At 36.7% G+C, this 25831-nt stretch overlaps 1 protein-coding gene across 1 annotated transcript in view; it reads left to right on the top strand.

Annotated features, from left to right (window-relative positions):
• LOC128639819 (cGMP-dependent protein kinase 2-like) overlaps positions 1-25831 on the top strand; it is a 340069-nt gene that overhangs the window by 202413 nt on the left and 111825 nt on the right. The window contains exon 2 of the mRNA XM_053692014.1: positions 15173-15765. Within this exon, the coding sequence (XP_053547989.1) occupies positions 15305-15765 (461 nt within the window). The 5' untranslated portion in view covers positions 15173-15304. The remainder of the gene's footprint in view (positions 1-15172; positions 15766-25831) is intronic.

Here is a 25831-nt window from a genome sequence, read left to right as displayed (position 1 = left end):
AGCCAGTTGTTTGTTCCTGTGAGTGTGTTTCTCTCTGTGTTTTTAGTCTCCCTATGGGAAAAAGGGGCAACCAGACGTGGACTCCTTGCTCAGTGTGCTTAGAGGAATATGGATACACCTCACTGACGAGGCTCAATGTAGACCGAAACGATTGTCTGGGGTTGCTGTGTTCCTTGTTCAGAGAGGAATTGCCTGGTATTTTGGCGCTGGACTGACCCAGGGCCGGACTGGGTATAAAAAGCAGCCCTGGAAAATTTGAAGACCAGCCCTATTTTACTTGAGTCAGTAGAATGTTCACACCATTTTTATCAAAGGGGATTACTGGGATACTCCACCCTCCAATATTTTTTTTCAGAATTATAATATATTAGTTTGTATTTAAAAAAAGTTCCAAAATGATAATATATAGGCACCCTACAACCCAATTGCACCCATTAATTGCCCCTTTAAATTATAACTTTCCAGCCCCAGCTACTGCAGCCCACCGGGAAATCTCCTGGTATCCTGGTAGGCCAATGCGGCCTTGGGCTGACCGTAATAGGTGGGACCAGACTGATATACTACAGGAAAGTTCTACTCTGTGTGAAAAGCATTACTGGGCTAAAAAGCTGCACCCAGGTGGTAAATTGCTATAGAACAGGCTAACAATGGTATTGAGCCAGTTGTTCGTTCCTGTGAGTGCACTTCTCTGTGTGTGTATATATATACAGTACTGTATATATATTTATATTATTCAAATATAGCATGGCATTAATATCTCTTTAAATAATTTATTGATTTCTCATCATTGGGCTGAATTAATTGAAGCCTGTGAGGCTACTGAAGGGCTTGAAAAAGTGAGATAGTCTTGAGATTTATTCCTTTCGTTTTCAGTGTTTCATTAGTGGGCGAATACACGATATCTCACACATCTAATGAGACCCGCTAGCAACGGGGAAACATGATAATTACAAGCGCAACACATAGAATACATGCTTAGAAAATGGTTTTATAAATGTTTGTTAATTGCTATTGTAAAATATTTCCATGTCAGTTTTGTTGTGGTAGTGTAGTCTTGCTGGATATACCGAGTGCCATCTCAGAAACCTTACGGAGACTTACGAAGGGCTGACTGCAAGCATTCTAAAGACATGCTCAGGGCTTTTCACCTAAACCTTGTAGAATCACACAGACTTTATAAAGACTTCCCCGTGAAGTATTGTGTCTCATGGTCGTGTCTCACTATACAAAAGGTTGTGCTATTTTTTAATGTTTGTTTTATTTTTATTTTATTTATTTTTAAAGGGATACAAAACCCACATTTTTTTCTTTCATGATTAAGATAGAGCAGCAATTTTAAGCAATTTTCTAATTAACTTTCTTCGTTCTCTTGCTATCTTTATATAAAAAGCAGGAATGTAAAGCTTAGGAGCCAGCCCATTTTGGTTCAGAACATGCATTACACTTGCTTATTGGTGGCTAAATATAGCCACCAATAAGCAAGCGCTATCCAGGGTGCTGAACCTAAGATGGGACGACTCCTAAGCTTTAGTCCTCTGCAGAGCCACGCATTCCATGCTTGGCAGCCGTCAGCAGGTTTACCCAATGCCCAGTGTAGATGATATACCTGCCCTGACCATGCTTTGCAGACCAGGTATCAGTGGTCATATGGACCCTTGCCCTAACACTGTGTGCCAGACATGCCATTACTTCCTTTTGAACAATCGAGTACAGTTTGGGGATTGCCGGGTACTTTCCACTGCGGTGTCCCAATAGCTACAAATCTTTGAATGCCTCATTCTGCTTTTTAAAAAAACATACCAGTTTAAAACAAAGTACAATTGATAATAGGAGAAAGTTGCTTAAAAATGCTGCTTATCTGAATCATTAAAGAAAAAAATTGGGTTTAGTGTCCTTTTAACTGACTTTTTGTTCATATGTTAAGAGTGAGCTTTTTCATATAGAAAGTTTTTTTCCTATTTTAATTTGGCAATTTGTTTTTGTAGTTATATTTTAAAGATGTTTTTATGATGCTGGCATGCAGTGGAACTCATTCTATTCATCAAGAAATAAACAGTTGCTAGATGCTACTGCACTGATTGTAATGGAAAAAAACTAGCAACTGTGGTGAGGGGCGATTACAGATTGCGATAAGGGGTTATTATAAATCGTGCTGAGAGGTGATTAAAGATCTTTTTTTTAATTCCACATTTTTTGAGTTACAGTGTTGTGGCAAAAAAAAAATCACGGACACATTTATTTCAGGGACACGTTTTATTGAATGTAGGTCACTGTTATATATACATTTTTAATCGTTACATGCTTGCTACAGAGGCTTGCAAGTTGCAAGATTCCCAGTGCATTCATCAAGTCAGACTAGGATTAAATACAACAGTGTTTCAAATTCACCATAACAACCACCTAATGATGATAAAGTCTAAAGAGTTTTGCACTAACTGGTTATCCCCCCCCCCCCCCCCCTTAGATTATCTCCTTACACAGTTAGGCTGTTATTTATATTGCATTGAAAATAACAATAGTTCTTTGCAAAAAGAAAGATACCAATGGCACTGCTGTTTAAAATACTCTATAAATAAAGAGTTAATATTATGGGTTATAGGTTCTGTGTATTGATGCTTGATACCAGGGTTTGTGGGAGTAGTAAAGAACCACATCCAGAATAGAATACACTAATACCACTATATGTATAGAAAAAGAAAGATAGCACAATATTTTATTTAAATAGAAAACTTTACAAGAGTTGTTGGAGATAAGGTGCAAATGCTAAAAGTTAACTTTTAGTACATCATAACTAAAATAGGAAATTACACACAAACAGCTTACGAGTTTTGCATTATGAGTAAAAAAGCAGCGTTAAGGCTCATAACGCTGCTTTTTTACTACCGCTGCTATTACGAGTCTTGTAGGTACAGCTGTCCCGCACACTTTTTTGGCCGTACCGCAAATTAACTTACGCAATTTGCGTAAAGTCTTTTTTCAATGTGACTTCCATTGCGCCGGTATTACAAGCTTTTTTTTTTAGGCCAAAAAGTGAGCGGTACAGTCTATCCAACAAGATTCGTAATGCATTCTAAAGTCAGTAGTTATGAGTTTTACACTACAAAGCCGTAGCATAAAACTCATAACTAAAGTGCTAATAAGTACACTAACACCCATAAACTACCTATTAACCCCTAAACCGAGGTCCTCCCGCATTGCAAACACTATAATAAAATTATTAACCCCTAATCTGCTGCTCCCGACATCGCCGCCACTATAATAAACATATTAACCCCTAAACCGCCGTACTCCGCATCGCAAACACTAGTTAAATATTATTAACCCTTAATCTGCTGTCCCTAACATCGCCGACACCTACCTACATTTATTAACCCCTAATCTGCCGCTCCCAACGTCGCCTCCACTATACTAAAGTTATTAACCCCTAAACCTAAGTCTAACCCAAACACCCACTAACTTAAATATAATTAAAATAAATCTAAATAAAACCTACTATTAATAATTAAATAATTCCTATTTAAACTAAATACTTACCTATAAAATAAACCCTAAGCTAGCTGTAATATAACTAATAGTTACATTGTAGCTATCTTATGGTTTATTTTTATTTTACAGGCAAGTTTGTATTTATTTTAACTAGGTAGATTAGTTACTAAATAGTTATTACCTATTTACTAACTACCTAGCTAAAATAAATACAAATTTACCTGTAAAATAAAACCTAACCTGAGTTACACTAACACCTAACCTTACACTACAATTAAATAAATTACCTAAATTAAATACAATTAACTAAATTAAATACAAATACCTAAATTACAAAAAAAAACCACTAAATTACACAAAATAAAAAACAAATTACAAGATATTTAAACTAATTACACCTAATCTAATAGCCCTATCAAAATAAAAAAGCCCCCCCAAAATAAAAATAAAAACTCTAGCCTAAACTAAACTACCAATAGTCCTTAAAAGGGCCTTTTGCGGGGCATTGCCCCAAAGAAGTTAGCTCTTTTACCTGTAAAAAAAATATACAAACAACCCCCCAACAGTAAAACCCACCACCCATTTAGCTCTATTGCGGCCCAAACCCTAACCTAAAAATAAAACCCACCCAATAAACCCTTAAAAAAAAATAACACTAACCCCTGAAGATCCACTTACAGTTTTGAAGATCCGACATCCATCCTCAACGAAGCGGCAAGAAGTCCTCAATAAAGCCGGGAGAAGTCTTCATCCAAGCCGGAGAAGTGGTCCTCCAGACGGGCAGAAGTCTTCATCCAGACGGCATCTTCTATCTTCATCCTTCTGGCGCAGAGTGGGTCCATCTTCAAGACATCCGGTGCAGAGCATCCTCTTTCAATGAAGTCTTCTTCCAAAATGAATGTCTCTTTAAGTGACGTCATCCAAGATGGCGTCCCTTAGATTCCGATTGGCTGATAGAATTCTATCAGCCAATTGGAATTAAGGTTGAAAAAATCCTATTGACTGATGCAATTAGCTAATAGGATTGAACTTCAATCCTATTGGCTGATCCAATCAGCCAATAGGATTGAGCTTGAATTCTATTGGCTGATTGGAACAGCCAATAGAATTCAAGCTCAATCCTATTGGCTTATTGGCCAATCTATCGGAATCTAAAGGACGCCATCTTGGATGACATCACTTAAAGGAACCTTCATTCGTCGGGAGTCATCGTAAGAAGAGGATGCTCCGCACCGGATGTCTTGAAGATGAACCCGCTCCGCGCCGGATGGATGAAGATAGAAGATGCCATCTGGATGAAGACTTCTGCCCGTCTGGAGGACCACTTCTCCCGGCTTGGATGAAGACTTCTCACAGCTTGGATGAGGACTTCTTGCTGCTTCGTTGAGGACTTCTCCCGGCTTCGTTGAGGATGGATATCGGCTCTTCAAAACTGTAAGTGGATCTTCAGGGGGTTAGTGTTAGGTTTTTTTAAGGGTTTATTGGGTGGGTTTTATTTTTAGGTTAGGGTTTGGGCAGCAATAGAGCTAAATGCCCTTTTAAGGGCGATGCCCATACAAATGCTCTTTTCAGGGCAATGGGGAGCTTAGGTTTTTTTAGTTAGGGTTTTATTTGGGGGGTTGGTTGTGTGGGTGGTGGGTTTTACTGTTGGAGGGGTTGTTTGTATTTTTTTTACAGATAAAAGAGCTGATTTCTTTGGGGCAATGCCCCGCAAAAGACCCTTTTAAGGGCTATTGGTAGTTTAGTTTAGGCTAGGGTTTTTTTTATTTTGGGGGAGCTTTTTTATTTTGATAGGGCTAATAGATAGAATAGGTGTAATTAGTTTAAATATCTTGTGATTTGTTTTTTATTTTGTGTAATTTAGTGTTTGTTTGTTTGTTTTTGTAATTTAGGTATTTGTATATAATTTAGTTAATTGTATTTAATTTAGGTGTTAGTTTAACTCAGGTTAGGTTTTATTTTACAGGTAAATTTGTATTTATTTTAGCTAGGTAGTTAGTAAATAGTTAATAAATAAAATAAAAATAAATAAAATAAACCCTAAGATAGCTACAATGTATCTATTAGTTATATAGATTAGGGTTTATTTTATAGGTAAGTATTTAGTTTTAAATAGGAATTATTTAGTTATTAATAGTAGGTTTTATTTAGATTTATTTTAATTATATTTAAGTTAGTGGGTGTTAGAGTTAGGGTTAGACTTAGGGGTTAATAGCTTTAGTATAGTGGCGGTGATGTTGGGGGCGGCAGATTAGGGGTTAATAAATGTAGGTAGGTGGCGGCGATGTTGGGGGCAGCAGATTAGGGGTTAATATTATTTCAATTGTGTTTGAGATGCGGGAGTTAATATGTTTATTATAGTAGCCGCGATGTCCGGAGTGGCAGATTAGGGGTTAATAAGTATAATGTACGTGTCGGCGATGTCAGGGGCGGCGGATTAGGGATTAATAAGTGTAAGATTAGGGGTGTTTAGACTCTGGGTTCATGTTAGGGTGTTAGGTGTAAACATACATTTTGTTTCCCCATAGGAATCAACGGGGCTGCGTTACGGAGCTTTACGCTGCGTTTTTGCAGGTGTTAGACTTTTTTTCAGCCGGCTCTCCCCATTGATGTCTATGGGGAAATCGTGCACGAGCACGTACAACCAGTGCGGTATGGAGCACAATTTTGCTCTACGCTCACTTCTTGTCTTTTAACGCCAGGTTTATGAAAACCTGTAATACCAGCACTGTATGTAAGTGAGCGGTAACAATAACGTGCAAGTTAGTACCGCACCCCTCATAACGCAAAACTCATAATCTAGCCGTTAGTTACTTTCAAAGGTAAAGTACATATTACAGGTGGAGTGAAAAAGCCAGTTGTGTAGCAGACTGGAGCTAATTAATAAGTTACCAGTAATAACCTTGTATAGCTGGTTAACTTTATTAAAGTGGAAGATGAAGTGTAGACAGTGGCAGCACACCTTCTTAAGTAAATATAATAGTTTGACAATTTTATAATCCCATTGAGTTTACCACTTAAATTCACAAAATATCTAGATAAGCTTGTAATAAAGAAATAGACATCAGTACTGTTAGTGATGCATTCGCAATATCCACGACCGATACAATATCAGATACACTATGTTGCCAAAAAAAAATCAAAAAAACTAAATGTAATATATAGTTACGTCTATGGCTTGTATCAAAGTATTATAGTAACAGTCTTATGAGTCATTATAGTACATTCTTATTCTAATTTACTGATGGAAATATTAATCTCACTGAGCGTATAGCTTGAGCTCGTGGTAAGTAGGCTTGTTATTAGAGCGTTAAAACACTGCCGCTGCTATTAGATATCCTAAACTGGTGTAGTACCAAATATACAGCAACGCTTATAATATCACTGAGCGTAAAGTGTTAAAGGATGCGCTTGTTATTAGAACAATAAACAGCAATACCACTGCTGTTAGGTTAGAGGTATCTTGACTGGTGTAAGACCAGATACATTTGGTTGGTGAACAGCAGAGAGATTTATCTGTAATAAACAGTTGCTGCCATAACATATATTATAATAGTGTGAAATCAAGCGTATGAGTAACGGTAATTAATTACTGCTCTGGATATGCTACACATCAAAATATTCTAAGTATTCAATGTTTGTTATAAGCAGCTCCAGGAGTGAGGGTAAGTACGGCTGAACACTCCACTTAGTAGTAAATCAGTCAATGATAGAAAGTAACCTAAGGCAATCTAAAACACAGGAGCTCCTAGGACTCCTCACCAGTACCCTACTGTCCCTATCATGTTTCGCAGTAACCGGCTTTGTTAAAGGTCAAACAATAGTACTTTCTATGCACCAACAGACACTCTCACATTAAATTAACTAATTAACTCCCTGAACTGCATGAGACTATTTTCTCACAGCTCGATGCATGTGTCACCTTCAGTGGTGTCTGATGAAATAGTGGCCCTTGGCAATACATGAAAACATTTTTAATGGGCTATTTTGCCCCAGTACAAATTAAGTTGGCCACTCTAATAACTTTACACAACCATGCTAATAGATATTTATATTTAAATATGTTTAAAAGATCGACTCCCCCCCCCCCCCCCCAGTAATGGTTTAAAGTCTCTAATTCTGCCTTGTAAAAATGTTACAATTTACTTTCATTATCTATTTTGCCCTCTTTTCCTGTAATTTACATCTGGAAATGATGTTGTTTTCCACTGCCCTCACAGAGACTGAGTACACCCAGAAGACAATAGCTCAGCAATATGATACATAGTCATTGTTTAATATGTGCAGGAGCTCATATACATCCACCGCAGAGGAGATATGAATAGCAACACTCTAGCTGGGGTTATATCTCTGGATATAACAACATTGTAATTAATAGCAGCAAATTTACTTTTTTAAATGTTTATTCTGCATGCAGTTTTTTAGCAATCCCAGTCTAGAGAATTGGCCTGGACATTAGTGTTACTTTAAAAGTTTTTTTTATATATTTGTAAACTGTTTATTCAAAGGTTTTAGGTTAAAAATAGAAGGTGAGAAACATAATGGAAGCTATTATGCAGATGTTGTCCTATATCATGTTGGGTAACAATGACCTTAGTAGTTATGGTTAAAAAAAAGTCAAAGTTGGGTAAAAAATTTAAATGGTAAGAGTACCTTGTATGTGTGGAATCATCTTAAAAACAATGTATCAGGTAAATGGTGAATATAAAAATATCTAGACTGGCCCAAACAGCAAATACATTACAAATATTTTAATGATGACATTGGTAGTCAAAATAAAAAAAAATGATAATTTAGACAGCGCACCCACACACAAAAAACACATTTACTTCAAATCTATCTATCTATTTATCTATCATCTATCTATCAATCATCTATCCATCTATCCATTTATCTATCTATTATCATCTATTTTTCTCTCTATATTTCTATAATCTATCTATCATTTATCTATATATTATCTATCATCTGTCTATCATCTATATATTATCTATTGTCATCTATATATCTATCATATATCTATCTACCTATCATTTATCTATGTATTATCTATCAATCATCTATCTATCACTCTATCTACCGCTACCTATCTATCATCTATATATATATATATATATATATATATATACCTATCATCTATCTATCTATAATCTATATATCTATAATCTATTTATCCTCATTATACAGAGCAGCATAGATATTATTATTATTGCTACTACCGAGCTACCTTTGGGGGCCTCCAGAAATCGCACTAGGGCCCTCAGTTGAGTAGGTCTGCTACTGGTTTAGACATTTATACTATACAAGAAGTGACCTCAAACTTCACAGGTTAATAATAATAATAATAATGAATTCATCCTTATACTGATAGTTGTAATATTTACTTATTGATTTCCTGCTGAAACCGACATGAAAAACAAAATGTAACCTTCATTGCTCAGATACAGGGAGCAATTTTAAGAGACTTTCCAGTTTACTTTTGTTGTCATTCTTTGTTGAAAAGCATACCTAGGTAGACTCAGTAGCAGCAGTATACTACTACGCACACATGTCGCTTGTCATTGGCTCAGCTAGCTCTCAGTAGTGTATTGCTGCTCTGGGGGTGACTTTAACTATGTGCTTGATCTATTTGCAGTATTAAAACACATAGATGTGAATGACAACCATTTAGAACATTTTAGCTAATGGTTTTTTCTACAAAGTCTATGGGAATTTTTGCAGCTAAATAATTTGATATTTTCTGTAGGATTGTGATTGACCCCACAGTTATATGCAGTGAATGATAAAATGATGTAAAACATTTGTTTAATAGTTTTCATTTTAATAACATTAGAAGCTTTGTCGTACACTCCCTAGAAAGGGCAGAGACAGTTCTCACAAGCCGCCAGCGGCAAACCCAATGCATTATCCGGTTGGTTGTGCATCAGGTGACCTCAAGGAGACACGGGCCAATCAGATGGGCACTGTAATTCATCCATCTTCACTATTTTTTTTTTGCCTCTGCCTGGGGGGTTACGGGGGCACCCTGTCGATCCTCTGGCATCCACCCCAGGTGAAGCTTTGCCGCCTTGAACCCCTCAGTTGGAGGCAAAAATAGATAGTGAAGATGGGTGAATTACAGAACCCATCGTATATATATGGTGTAACATTTATGTGTGTTACAGGGCGTTAGTGCTCATCCCTAACAGACCAATCAGATCCTAAATAGGAGATAGGCGTTAATGCATGATCTGATTGGCCCATGACAACCAATCGGATAATGCATTGTGTTTGCTGCTAGCGCGTAGTCAGTTCTCTAACCTGGGTTTGCAAAATGTTGAAAATCAACTAGCTGGTTTAGGGAATTTGCAGCATTTGCAGGTTACAGAATTAGTTTTTTGGCCTCTCCAGGGAGTGTGGGACAAGCTCAGAAATCAGTTACATCAGGTGAGTTACATATGGTGAGTGATTCCTGCATTGCAAGGTGTTATCTTAGTGATTCTGAATTAAATCCATAAGGTGAGTAATTCAGCTGTGATGACTAATCAGAGCACTATTGTATTGGGACTGCATTGCAATCAATATATTTTCGTTGCAGGATCAACCAGTAAACACAGTCTCTATTGGTGAATTATACTAAGATTATCTTTGTACTATGCATCATGAGTTTTACCGGTGCAGATAAGCGTTACTTGAAAGAAAATGATTATAATAATAGATTTTTTTTGCAAACTTATTAAGTGAACCTGGCAGTGCGGCTGATACAGGTTAGGTCTCAGGAATATTAATTCTGATATAATACTGTGCTTGCTAGGAAACCTGACATTTCCCTGTACTGCCGGCCGAATGCCTTGAAAGCATCACTTGATTTTATTGCAGATTTGAGCTTCCCATGCATGCCTCTCAGTCACAACGTGTTAAAACGCAATATCCTCTTATTAGCATCTCAGTTACTTTAAGTAATATATATATATATCTATATATATATATATATATATATATATATATATACAGTATATGTGTGTGTGTGCACATGTGTGAGTTTCTGTGTATGTGAATGTTATTGTATGTGTGCATATGTGTGTGTGTGTGTGACTGTATTAGCTCAAGTGTATATGTGTGTATGTGCGTGTGTGTGTGTGTTAGCTCAAGTGTATATGTGTGTGTATGTACGTGTGTGTGTGTGTGTTAGTTCTTATGTGTGTGTGTGTTAGCTCAAGTGTATATGTGTGTGTATGCATGTGAGTGTGTGTTAGCGTAAGTGTATATGTGTGTGTATGCACGTGGGTGTGTATATAAGTGCATATGTGTGTGTTAGCTCAAGTGTATATGTGTGTGTATGCATGTGTGTGTGTGTTAGCGTAAGTGTATATGTGTGTCTATGCACGTGTGTGTGTTAGCTCAAGTGCATGTGCACGTGAGCGTCTGTTTCTGTGAATGTGTGTGACTATACATGTGTGTGTGTGTTAGCATAAGTGTATATGTGTGTGTAAGTGTGTTAGCGTAAGTGTATATGTGTGTGTATGCATGTGTGTGTGTGTGTTAGAGTAAGTTTATATGTGTGTGTATGCCTGTTTGTGTGTGTGTGTGTGTTAGCGTAAGTGTATATGTGTGTGTATGCACGTGTGTGTGTGTTAGTGCATATGTGTGTGTGTGTGTGTTAGCATAAATGTATATGTGTGTGTATGCATGTGTGTGTGTGTTAGTGCATATGTGTGTGTGTGTGTTAGCTCAAGTGTATATGTGTGTGTATGCCTGTTTGTGTGTGTGTTAGCGTAAGTGTATATGTGTGTGTATGCACGTGTGTGTGTTAGTGCATATGTGTGTGTGTGTTAGCTCAAGTGTATATGTGTGTGTATGCCTGTTTGTGTGTGTGTGTTAGCGTAAGTGTATATGTGTGTGTATGCATGTGTGTGTGTGTTAGTGCATATGTGTGTGTGTGTTAGCTCAAGTGTATATGTGTGTGTATGCCTGTTTGTGTGTGTGTGTGTGTTAGCGTAAGTGTATATGTGTGTGTATGCACGTGTGTGTGTGTTAGTGCATATGTGTGTGTGTGTTAGCATAAGTGTATATGTGTGTATAAGTATGTTAGTGTAAGTGTACAGGGAGTGCAGAATTATTAGGCAAATGAGTATTTTGACCACATCATCCTCTTTATGCATGTTGTCTTACTCCAAGCTGTATAGGCTCAAAAGCCTACTACCAATTAAGCATATTAGGTGATGTGCATCTCTGTAATGAGAAGGGGTGTGGTCTAATGACATCAACACCCTATATCAGGTGTGCATAATTATTAGGCAACTTCCTTTCCTTTGGCAAAATGGGTCAAAAGAAGGACTTGACAGGCTCAGAAAAGTCAAAAATAGTGAGATATCTTGCAGAGGGATGCAGCACTCTTAAAATTGCAAAGCTTCTGAAGCGTGATCATCGAACAATCAAGCGTTTCATTCAAAATAGTCAACAGGGTCGCAAGAAGCGTGTGGAAAAACAAAGCTGCAAAATAACTGCCCATGAACTGAGAAAAGTCAAGTGTGCAGCTGCCAAGATGCCACTTGCCACCAGTTTGGCCATATTTCAAATATTTCATATTTGCAACATCACTGGAGTGCCCAAAAGCACAAGGTGTGCAATACTCAGAGACATGGCCAAGGTAAGAAAGGCTGAAAGACGACCACCACTGAACAAGACACACAAGCTGAAACGTCAAGACTGGGCCAAGAAATATCTCAAGACTGATTTTTCTAAGGTTTTATGGACTGATGAAATGCGAGTGAGTCTTGATGGGCCAGATGGATGGGCCCGTGGCTGGATTGGTAAAGGGCAGAGAGCTCCAGTCCGACTCAGACGCCAGCAAGGTGGAGGTGGAGTACTGGTTTGGGCTGGTATCATCAAAGATGAGCTTGTGGGCCCTTTTCGGGTTGAGGATGGAGTCAAGCTCAACTCCCAGTCCTACTGCCAGTTTCTGGAAGACACCTTCTTCAAGCAGTGGTACAGGAAGAAGTCTGCATCCTTCAAGAAAAACATGATTTTCATGCAGGACAATGCTCCATCACACGCGTCCAAGTACTCCATAGCATGGCTGGCAAGAAAGGGTATAAAAGAAGAAAATCTAATGACATGGCCTCCTTGTTCACCTGATCTGAACCCCATTGAGAACCTGTGGTCCATCATCAAATGTGAGATTTACAAGGAGGGAAAACAGTACACCTCTCTGAACAGTGTCTGGGAGGCTGTGGTTGCTGCTGCACGCGATGTTGATGGTGAACAGATCAAAACACTGACAGAATCCATTGATGGCAGGCTTTTGAGTGTCCTTGCAAAGAAAGGTGGCTATATTGGTCACTGATTTGTTTTTGTTTTGTTTTTGAATGTCAGAAATGTATATTTGTGATTGTTGAGATGTTATATTGGTTTCACTGGTAAAAATAAATAATTGAAATGGGTATATATTTGTTTTTTGTTAAGTTGCCTAATAATTATGCACAGTAATAGTCACCTGCAAACACAGATATCCCCCTAAAATAGCTATAACTAAAAACAAACTAAAAACTACTTCCAAAACTATTCAGCTTTGATATTAATGAGTTTTTTGGGTTCATTGAGAACATGGTTGTTGTTCAATGATAAAATTAATCCTCAAAAATACAACTTGCCTAATAATTCTGCACTCCCTGTATATCTGTGTGTATGCCTGTTTGTGTGTGTAAGTGTGTTAGCGTAAGTGTATATTAGTGTGTATGCACGTGTTTGTGTGTTAGTGCATATGTGTGTGTTAGCTCAAGTGTATGTGTGTCTCTGCACATATATATGTCTCTGTATGTGTATCTAAGTGAATGTGTCTGTGTGTGAATGCATGCATGTGTGTCTATGTATGTGAGTGTGTGTTATTGCATGTGTACATGTGCATGTGTGTGAATTTATACATGTGCACTTTTTGTGTATTTATATATTTGTAAATCTGTGAATAATAATATGTGAAAGATCAGAGTCAGAACAGCCCATTTAACTTTGCTGTAAACCTTGTACCAAGCTTTCTAGAAATTGGTTGACTTGGCTACATACTACACAGTGATTACTTAGAGCAGTGTACAACCTTATTTAGAGTTAGTCCTCTTTGGCCAAACATAAGTGAGATAAGCATAGTCAACATGACTTTCAAGTGGTCTGTTTTAGAAACGTTGAATAAAAGTGAAAGTTTAAAACGCAGTCCAGGGGGTCAATTTATTAATGTGCGAGCAGACATTCGATCGGGTTAATTTCTGTCTGCAGCCTCAGAGCAGGCGGACAGGTTAAGGAGCAGCGATCTTTAGACCGCTGCTTCATAACTTCTGTTTCCGGCGAGCCTGAAGGCTCAACAGAAACAAGGGGCATCAAGCTCCATAAAGAGCTTGATAAATTGACCCCAAAATATTTATTTTGTATGTTTACAGTTCAGTGCTTAAATGCTGATAAATACTTTGCATGTATAAAGAAATGCTTAAAGGGATCCCAAAGTCAAAATGTAACTTTCATGCTTTGAACATGCAATTTCATACAAATTTCCTGTTGACTCCTTTAGTAAAATGTACTTCATTCTATTGGAATTCTTTATTGAACAGCATACTTAGGTATGCTTGTGTCTAGAGGCATAACTAGAAACCACAGGGCCCAGGTGCACGAATCTAAGAAGCCCCCGCCCCACCAAAAAAAGTTGAATTTGATACATATCTCTTTTTTTTTTACATTTAAAAGGAGGTACCCTGTGCCCACAGTCTGTGAGATGGTCTGACCCCCTATTACTGTATATAGTGACACTGTTCAACCCACCAGTAATGTATATAGTGAGTCAATAACACAGTCTGTAATCTGCCGGTGAGATGGCTGGCCTGACCCTACCCGCCCCAGTACTTTATAAAGTGACCATGGTCCAGCCCCCCGTACTGTATATAGTGGTACTGTATAGTGACACTGTTTACCCCCCGCCCCCCCATGCTGTAGTAACAAGGTCTGTAATTTGCTGGTTCTACAAACATACACACACACATACATGCATAAATACACACACAGTCACATACATACACACACACATACATGCATAAATACACACTCAGTCACATACATATATACACAAACACACACATAAACACAATGGGTAAAACAGAAACAGTAAACCCTGTAGTCAGAGACACTAGTGAGGCATCATGTCACACTCACACGATATCAGTGCAGGCAGTGGCAGGTCAACGTTTTTTTATTGGAAAAAAAAGATTATTTTTTTTAGCTGGGCCCCCACCCTCAGGGGCCCAGTCGCAGTTGCGACCTCTGCACCCCCTGTAGTTCCGCCCCTGCTTGTGTCTTCAGCACTCTATTGTAGCAGTGTTTGAAACAATATGTTTAACAAATAGGGCAATGGAAGTAAATTGGAAAGTTGTTGAAAGTTCTACTTTTTATATAAATCATAGAATTGTAATTTTTAATTTCATGTCCTTTTTACATGGTTACAATTTGTTTTTCTTTTGTACTTAAGTTATTTAAAATATTATTTGAACCCACATTTTCTGTTATTGTTCAATAGTTTTAGTGTATAATATTTTTTAATATTGCTGTTAAACTTTAAATGTTCTGGTACTCTGAGTCACTGTTAAATTCACAACAACAGTAAATGACTTCAGCACATAGCATTTATTTTCTGTACCTAATCATTATTTTCCTCTTGTATTACTTGTAGGTCATGTACAGAGGAGAAATTAAACAATGAAAACTGTGTTAAAACACAATTCTAACAAAAAAAAGCAGATCATGAGAGGATTGGAATAGTAAATAGCATTTTTGACTCAGAGCATCTTTTCTGGCATCAGGGATGTTCAACCAGAACAGTATGGGAAATGGAACTATCAGGGCCCCTAGAAGAGAGGACAGCTGTCTCTCTTTAAGAAGGAGAGAACATTCCTCTGGGGCCTTCAGCAAACTCCAGGAGACCGTGCTACTGTTAGAGGAGGAGCTCAAGCAGAGATGGAAAGAGCTCCAAGAGAAAGACGATAAAATTAGGCAGCTGGAAAAGGAATTAGAAACCAAGAATGTTCAGATAGATAAACTACAGGATGCTATCGGGTATAACGTTCAACTGTCCCCAAAAGGAAGTCAGAAGAAGAAGCTGTTAAGTGTCATTAATCAGGGCCCAGCTCAGTACAATGAGAAGTCCACAGAAGTCCACAGACGCCAGAAGGCCAAGGAAGGGGTCTCTGCTGAACCAACTTCACGGCACTACTATAATCCATCTTATCAGAACCCTGATGTCATCTGTGTCCGTAAAGACTCCAGGTGAGGCTAACTATTGATTGTTGTTGTAGGGTCATGAGTTTGTTTTTTATCAATAATACCCAAAGACAAGGAATATGTAAAATGTTCTACTTTAATGGGGGAAAAAAATAATTAAATTCTTTACCCATGTATAGTTAAAGTCATCTACAGACCAGTAATGCACTACTGTTCCAGTGCTGAAAACAGGCAGTGAGCCAATGACAGGGGGCATATGTGCGTAGCCACTGATTACTTGTCTGTGTTCTGCTTATGACCAGTAATGCATTCCAACCAGGAGCTTACTTAAAGAGACACTAAACCCAAGTTTTTCCTTTCATGATTCAGATAGAGCAGCAATTTTAAGCAACTTTCTAATTTACCTCTATTATCAATTTTTCTTTGTTCTCTTGGTACCTTTATTTGAAAATCAGGAATGTAAGCTTAGGCGCCAGCCTATTTTAGGTTCAGCACCTCGGTAGTGCTTTCTGATTGGTAGCTAAATGTAGCCACCAATCAGCAAGCGCAATCCAGGTTCTGAACCTAAAATGGACCGCCTTCTAAGCTTTTATTCCTGCTTTTTCAAATAAAGATATCAAGACAACAAAGAAAAATTGATAATAGGAGAAAATTAGAAAGTTGCTTAAAATTGCTGTTCTATCTAAATCATAATAGAAAAAAAATGGGTTTATTATCCCTTTAACTATAAGTTTATTTGTATTATTGCCATTTTTGTGTCTTTAACGTTGCAGAATGTCTATTAATAAAAATGCAATGATATATAAATAGCAAGATATTATTATAGTATCAAACATGAGAATACTAACCCATATTTCTTTATTATTATTTGTTAGTATAGCGTCACCAAATTCTGTAGAGCTGGGTACTAAAGGGGGTTATACAATGAGAAATATTTGTAGTAAAATACAGATACATAATAAATAAAAAAAAACAAATTAGTACGGGAGGAGGGCCCTGCTCCGAAGAGCTTTCAGTCTGCAGGATAGGGGTGCGGAGACATTAGGTTTTTAACACGGATTGTAGTTGCAGCAGCAAGAAATGGCAGTTCAAGATTTATTTTAGTTAGAATGAAAAAAACAATAATAGAGATGGTGATTGGTGAATGAAAAAAAACCTGTTAGAGAGATGATGAATGAAAAAACTATTGTAGAAATGTTGAATGAATAAACAATTCTAGAGATGGTGAATGAATAAACAATTCTAGAGATGGTGAATTAATAAAACATTTCTAGAGATGATGAATGAAATAAACAGTTATAGAGATGGTCAATGAAAAAAACACTTATAGATATGGTGAATGGAAAAAAACAATTCTAGAGATGGTGAATGGCAAACAATTATAGAGATGACGAATGAAAAAAACAAGTATAAATATGGTGAATGAAACAAACAATTCTGCAGATGGTAAATGAAAAAAATATTTTAGAAATGGTGAATTAAAAAAATTCTAAAGATGGTGAATGAAAAAAACAATTCTAGAGATGGTGAATGAAAAAACTATTCTAGAGATGGTGAATGAAAAAAAAGAATTACAGAGATGGTAAATGAAAAAATATTTTAGAGATGGTGAATAAAGAAAACAATTATAGAGATGATGAATGAAAAAAATGTTTTAGAGATGGTGAATGAAGAAAAACAATTATAGAGATGGTGATGGTGAATGAAAAAATATTTTAGAGATGGTGAATAAAAAAACAATTATAGAGATGGTGAATGAAAAAACTATTCTAGAGATGGTGAATGAAAAAAAAAGAATTATAGAGATGGTGATGGTGAATGAAAAAAATGTTTTAGAGATGGTGAATGAAGAAAAACAATTATAGAGATGGTGATGGTGAATGAAAAAATATTTTAGAGATGGTGAATAAAAAAACAATTATAGAGATGGTGAATAAAAAAAACAATTATAGAGATGGTGAATAAAAAAACAATTATAGAGATGGTGAATAAAAAAAACAATTATAGAGATGGTGATGGTGAATGAAAAAATATTTTAGAGATGGTGAATAAAAAAACAATTATAGAGATGGTGAATAAAAAAAACAATTATAGAGATGGTGAATGAAAAAACAATTATAGAGATGGTGAATGAAAAAACAATTATAGAGATGGTGATGGTGAATGAAAAAATATTTTAGAGATGGTGAATAAAAAAACAATTATAGAGATGGTGAATAAAAAAAACAATTATAGAGATGGTGAATGAAAAAAAACAATTATAGAGATGGTGAATGAAAAAAAACATTCTAGAGATGGTGAGTAAAAAAAATATTTTAGAGATGGTGAATGAAAAAAAACAATTATAGAGATGGTGAATAAAAAAACAATTATAGAGATGGTGAATGAAAAAAAACAATTATAGAGATGGTGAATAAAAAAACAATTATAGAGATGGTGAATGAAAAAAAACAATTATAGAGATGGTGAATGAAGAAAAACAATTATAGAGATGGTGAATGAAAAAATATTTTAGAGATGGTGAATGAAAAAATATTTTAGAGATGGTGAATAAAAAAACAATTATAGAGATGGTGAATAAAAAAACAATTATAGAGATGGTGAATGAAAAAAAACATTCTAGAGATGGTGAGTAAAAAAAATATTTTAGAGATGGTGAATAAAAAAACAATTATAGAGATGGTGAATGAAAAAAAACATTCTAGAGATGGTGAGTAAAAAAAATATTTTAGAGATGGTGAATGAAAAAAACAATTATAGAAATGGGAGAAATCGAGAGTATTTGGAGATGAATGAGGATATATAGTTGGGATTGAGGTTTATGAGTGCTTTGTAGGCTATGGTTAATATTTTGCACTGTTTTCTAAAGTGTATGGATACCCAGTGTAGGGTTTGGTATTGGATTAGAGTGTGTACCCCAGAGTTGCACCACATTTCACACCAACATATGAATTGATTTGTGAATGGATAACGTATTTTGAAAAGAGCAAACGTATAAATCAAGTAATATTGCAAGCTCTTACAAAACTGAATATTTTTTTTTTAAATTTACATTTCTATAAAGCAAACCTAACCAAAAGGGGAACTAAGCCAAAATGTACTAAGAAATAGTTTAAATATAATTGCTCTTCGCTCAGAAGAAAATGTTATTTTTATTTTATATTTATTGTAGCCCTAGCACTTCAGGTCTCCAGTCAAACTATTTTTTTTAGATTATGCGCAACGCGTAACTCATAACGTGATATGAACAATGTTAAGGTCAGTTGCATTATCAATTGAAAGTATAGGGTGTGCTAAAGAGATGTCAGCCCAGATAAATATTCTCTGATAAAAATATTAGTTAGAAGCATAAAAAATATATTACTGCTCAGTGCTGTGGCACCATGGTGGCGAAACATCTAATTTATGTGCTAGTAGCATAAATGGGCAATTTTCTTGGTTCCAGAGGGTGGTTTAACCAATTTTGTGATATTAAAACATTTTTGGCCCTCTGGCCTCTGAAACCTTAGTCCTTGAAGACATGACAGTACACACATGCAGTAATTCCACTCATGCACAGTATCACTTTAAATGGTGGCAAGCATGTTCAACAGGTTAGCTCATCCCAAATAACACGGCAACCTTCCTAATATGTCCACCACTATACTATACATATGCTGTTTTAATGGGCAGTATCATATATTCATCAGGGCAGCCATCTTGAAAATGTTACCATCGTATTATAAAAGATGTGGCAGCATAAATCAGATAGGTAAAAAAAACAAAAAAAACGGAGCACAGGTAAAAACAAAGCACTTAGACATTTATTAAGTCATGGAACTGTATGTAAACAAAAAATATAAAACTACATGCAGGAGAAAGAGGGATCAGACGCATTTTGACTCCTGCCTTCATCTGTGACCTAATTATATTATAATATGGAGCATGTATATACCCACAGGCAGCATCTGATTGGGCCAAAAGAGAAACCTCCCATTAAACTCTTGCAATGCTGGGAGGAAAAGAGAGTACTAAAATTTGATACGATGTAACTTGTGTTCAGTTATCCAAAGTGTACAAGTATACAAAGGATACAAAAATGTGCAAATACAGGGATACAATGGAGTGTCTAATAATTAAATATTACTAACTTATGTCTAATTTACTAAACTAGGGAGTAAGCATACGGAGCAACGGAAATGATTTCACAACAACAAGCAGTGACTAAAAATCATTATTATGATGCCCCTAGCATTCATTTCCCTTTTAAGACATTGTAAAGTTAACAGATCACCCCATTGTTATGCACCCAAACTACACAAATAGTTTACCCTCATTTATAAATCAGAAATTGATTTTATATTAGTTAAATAAGGAAATATTATTGTTTTTATCATGATAATATGATATCTCCAATGATATCCTTCTATCAGAGACCCGGTGAAAAATTAAATGATCAAATAATAAATGATGATGAATAATAGTGAGAATATATAGGGTCCCAGTTTTCCTATTTAGTCTACACATTAAAATATAAATACCTCTTGGATATATAGAGAGACCTTAATGTAACTTATATTATCTCCTAGATCAAAAAACAAACAAAAAAAACATATATATGTGTATTGCAAACATAATAATATAAAATGTCTACAAAGCACAAATGAGTACATTGGAAATTAATTCCAGACATTGATAATGTCAGAATCTATGTTAAAGCCATTAGGGACTCATGATCTTAAAGTGAATATCCAGAAGGCCTCCTTCCTTGCCAAAAGGATATCCAAATCCCCCCCCCCCCATTATTGGTCTCAACAACAACCATGTTTTTCAATAAAATGTTCTGCCAATGCTGAGCAGGAGTTAATGGTAGTTATGTCATGTAAGTGTTCCCTGATCCTTACTCTAGCTTTTTTCGTGGTCATACCTACGTACTGTAGGTTGCAATCTTGGCAAGTAACCAGATAGACCACGTGTTTGGTCCTGCAATTGGTACAATGATCCAAATTGTAAATTTTCTGTGTAACTTTGGACTGAAATTGTTTGGCCACCAATGCATGTCCACATGCTTTGCAATTATGTTTGCTGCATTAAAATTGGCCTTTACATGAAAAGCCAACTGCTATGAACTGCTGTGGTGTGGATCATGCTTTGATTACGTCTAGAAACGAAACGACGACTTCACTTGATTATTGGATTTAATAGTTCATTGCCCACTACATTGCATCCCTTATCGACTTGTTTAATAATTATGTGTTTTTTGGCTTGCAGTGAATCGGAAGCCTTCTTTTGTGCTAGTGTCAAGTTGTGCACTTTTCTTGTTGTGATCAAACTGTCATGTAGGGTCTTCAAGTCAAACTCAACTTTCTTATGGAATAACTCCAAGACATTACCCCTATTTTTAGTATGGTAAAACACTGAGAGAGGCTTGAAGCCCACATGACAGTTGACATCTCCATCCAGGGCCTTATGGGACTCTAACTCCAATTCCAACAAAGACATAATGTCACTCACTTCATCAAAAGTACAGTCAAAAGATGTTATGTGGAACGATTGTGGGGGGGGGGCATGTTATTTCAACAGAATGGGATGTAGTTTCTTGTCGTGAGAAGAACATTTTTAGAGTCTGCTTGTGAATAAATTTATTAACATTTCAAAAAGATTAAAATCACTCATTGGTACAAAACATAATGCTAGTTGTAATACACTTTTTTCTTCCTGTGTCAGAGACTGCCTAGATACATTTATTACTGTGTGACTTTGTACTTGTTCCTCTGATGATTTGCTCTTAACCCATATCTCTTTTCTATTGATTGTTGTTAGTTTGCTCCTCCTTTTTCTTTTCCTGTGCCTATGCCTTTTACCCTTTGTTCCTCTGGAAAAACCTGCACTATACCATCTTGATTTGAAGGTTCGGCTGTGTTAGGTGTAATAGACAGAACCCTAGTACCTTGAATGGTCTCAAAAATCGTTCTATGTGTCTGACAGGTGCCTGTTTAACCCTGTTAGTATTTATAACATGATCCTGTGGGGTTTGTTTAGAAAACCCATCTATTACTTCATTAGTTTCTGTATCTACAACACATTGCTGATATCCCTATTTATACTCTGAATAGTTTCTCCCAGTGCCTGATGTAGTATGGTAGAACTTTTATCCTCCTCGGCTGAAGATATATCTGTGAAGGATACCTGTTTTGTTTTTACTGTTTTTTGTTACTATTAAACCACTTAGAATTTTTTGTTAAATGACCACAGCATAAATCAGATGTTTGCCCAGTAACTAACCCAGGGCTATAGCCTATATAAGTCTCCCCAGTGACACCCCTGAGTATGACACCTACAGTACCTCAGTACACTGGGCAGTGGAATGTTCCAAACACATTACATATGATGACAGGGAGTGCATAGTAAAGTTTTACCTCTTGACCAGCTAGAAAGAGGCCCCTAGGCAGATACATACTTTACCCAGAGCCCCACAGGTTTCTGCAAAACTCAACGCCATGGGTTCTCACCAGCATTCACAGACAGCTGTATTTGCTTTCAGTGGCTCAGGCAAGTAACCCCAAACAAGGATACATTACATAAGAATATAAACACAACACAAAGGCTGTGTTTACATTGTTTCTAATAATCAACAGATGGTCATAGGCCAAGGGCCATATAAAATCTTATATTAAAAGGTTTCTTTAGATTTCAGTATTTAGTTCATCATTATCTTGTAAAATATCAACAAGAAGTCATTTGGAATTATTTCAGTTTCCACCAAACCTACTCACACTGCGTTAAAACAGGAGATAGTAATGTTAGAGTTCTTGTCTCAGGAAAATTATTAGGTAGAGCCCCCCATGTGGAGAATATTTTTCTTTGCTTTCCTGAAACTGACTGCTGAGAAAATTATATTCACGAGTGCATTTATTCCCTCCGCAGGAGATATCAGCATTATATAGTAATTATTTACTGTATATTTACCATTTAGAGGCTACTTGGAGGTTGATTGTGCATAGCTTACAAATAAATCATGAAGTCCCACTGCTGGTACCTTAAACACATAATTACTGTGCCATAACTTATGTAGTAAGCACTAATGTTCTTGTGTGTGAACTGACTGTGTCTCCTTATCTGGGAAATTATAGTAATCTTGTTATAATGATTACATATCTATTACATTTTATTACAAAGTGAAGTGACAAAATTATAAATGTGTATGTATGTATATATATATATAAATCCTTAGGGAAAGGGCACTCTAAGTTTAGAGACAATCAATAGACCAGGGTGTCCAGCTTATAGAATATGCAGTCTAAAAACCCACAGCAACAAAAGTAAGTGTGAAGCGTCACTCTCTGGATTTAACAACAGCGTGTTTAATGTGTGACTTTTCGGGGTAACTAACCCTGAAGAAGGGGTTAATTACCCCAAAACGTAACGCTTCCCACTTACTTTTGTTGCTGTGGGTTTTGGACTGTATATATATATATATATATATATATATATATATGTGTGTGTGTATGTATTTATGTATATACAGTACATATATGTATATATATATATATACCGTATACCGTATATATATATATATATATATATATATGTTGTTTGGAGTAGCCGTGTTAGTCCAGAGATTTAGATATCAAAATAACATGAGTATTGCATTGAGCAATGATACTTTTTTATTGGACCAACTATACATTTATAAGTTGACAAGCTTTTGGAAGAGTTCCTTCCTTTATCAAGTCTGAAGCAATACTGACCAGTATTGCTTCAGACTTGATAAAGGAAGGAACTCTTCCGAAAGCTCATTTACCCCTTTGGCCGCAAAACTCTAAATCTAGGTGTAATAGAATTTAAAAATTATCACCTAGATTTAGAGTTTTGCGGCCAAAGGGGTGCGTTAGCTACGCGGCTTTTTTTTTGTAGCGCTGCTTCTAAACAACGCTGGTATTGAGAGTTCTCTGAAGGGCTGCGTTAGGCTCCAAAAAGGGAGCGTTGAGACAAATTTACCGCCACTTCAACCCTCAATACCAGCGTTGCTTACGGTAGCGGCTAGCTGGAAAAACGTGCTTGTGCACAATTCCCCCATAGGAAACAATGGGGCAGTTTGGGCTGAAAAAAAACCTAACACCTGCAAAAAAGCAGCGTTCAGCTCCTAATGCAGCCCCATTGTTTCCTATGGGGAAACAGTTTCTAAATCTGCACCTAACACCCTAACATGAACCCTGAGTCTAAACATCTCTAACCTTACACTTATTAACCCCTAATCTGTCGCCCCGCTATCGCTGACACCTGCATTATACTATTAACCCCTAATCTGCCGCTACGTACACCGCCGCAACCTACATTATACCTATGTACCCCTAATCTGCTGTCCCTAACATCGCCGACACCTACATAATATTTATTAACCCCTAATCTGCCCCCCCAATGTCGCCGCTACCTTACCTACACTTATTAACACCTAATCTACCGACCGGACGTTGCCGCTACTCTAATAAATGTATTAACCACTAAACCGCCGCACTCCCGCCTCACAAACACTATAATAAATATTATTAACCCCTAATCTGCCCTCCCTAACATCACCGCCACCTAACTTAAAGTATTAACCCCTAATCTGCCGACCGGACCTCTCCGCTACTATAATAAGTGTATTAACCCCTAAAGCTAAGTCTAACCCTAACCCTAACACCCCCCTAACTTAAATATAATTTTATTCTATCTAAATAAATTAACTCTTATTAACTAAAGTCTTCCTATTTAAAACTAAATACTTACCTGTAAAATAAACCATAATATAGCTACAATATAACAAATAATTATATTGTAGCTATTTTAGGATTTATATTTATTTTACAGGCAACTTTGTATTTATTTTAACTAGGTACAATAGCTATTAAATAGTTATTAACTATTTAATAGCTACCTATTTAAAATAATTACCAAATTACCTGTAAAATAAATCCTAATCTAAGTTACAATTAAACCTAACACTACACTATCAATAAATAAATTAAATAAATTACCTACAATTACCTACAATTAAATAAACTAAACTAAATTACAAAAAAAAAACACTAAATTACAAAAAATAAAAAAAGATTACAAGAATTTTAAGCTAATTACACCTACTCTAAGCCCCCTAAAATAACAAAGCCCCCCAAAATAAAAAAAAATTCCCTACCCTAATCTAAATTTAAAAAGTTAACAGCTCTATTACCAGCCCTAAAAAGGGCTTTTTGCGGGGCATGCCCCAAATAAATCAGCTCTTTTGCCTGTAAAAAAAACACAATACCACCCCCCAACATTACAACCCACCACCCACATACCCCTACTCTAACCCAAACCCCCCTTAAATAAACCTAACACTACCCCCCTGAAGATCTCCCTACCTTGAGTCGTGTTCACCCAGCCGGGCACCGATGGACCAAAAGAGGACATCCGGAGCGGCAGAAGTCTTCAACCTATCCGGGCAGAAGAGGACATCCGGACCGGCAGGAGCGGAGCAATCTTTTTCTAGCCGACACAGATCCATCCTTCTTCCACGATGCCTACTCGCAGAATGAAGGTTCCTTTAAATGACGTCATCCAAGATGGCGTCCCTCGAATTCTGATTGGCTGATAGGATTCTATCAGCCAATCGGAATTAAGGTAGGAAAAATCTGATTGGCTGATTGAATGAGCCAATCAGATTCAAGTTCAATCGGATTGGCTGATCCAATCAGCCAATCAGATTGAGCTCACATTCTATTGGCTGTTCCGATCAAAAAGGGCTTTTTGATCGGAACAGCCAATAGAATGCGAGCTCAATCTCATTGGCTTAAAAGGGCTTTTTGCGGGGCATGCCCCAAAGAAATCAGCTCTTTTGCCTGTAAAAAAAACACAATACCACCCCCCAACATTACAACCCACCACCCACATATCCCTACTCTAACCCAAACCCCCCTTAAATAAACCTAACACTACCCCCCTGAAGATCTCCCTACCTTGAGTCGTGTTCACCCAGCCGGGCACCGATGGACCAAAAGAGGACATCCGGAGCGGCAGAAGTCTTCATCCTATCCAGGCAGAAGAGGACATCCGGACCAGCAGACATCTTCATCCAAGCGGCATCTTCTATCTTCATCCATCCGGAGCG

Source organism: Bombina bombina, chromosome 9 (genome assembly GCF_027579735.1).
Source record: "Bombina bombina isolate aBomBom1 chromosome 9, aBomBom1.pri, whole genome shotgun sequence".
Taxonomy (NCBI): Eukaryota; Metazoa; Chordata; class Amphibia; order Anura; family Bombinatoridae; genus Bombina; species Bombina bombina.
This window is presented reverse-complemented; position numbering and strand designations above follow the sequence as displayed.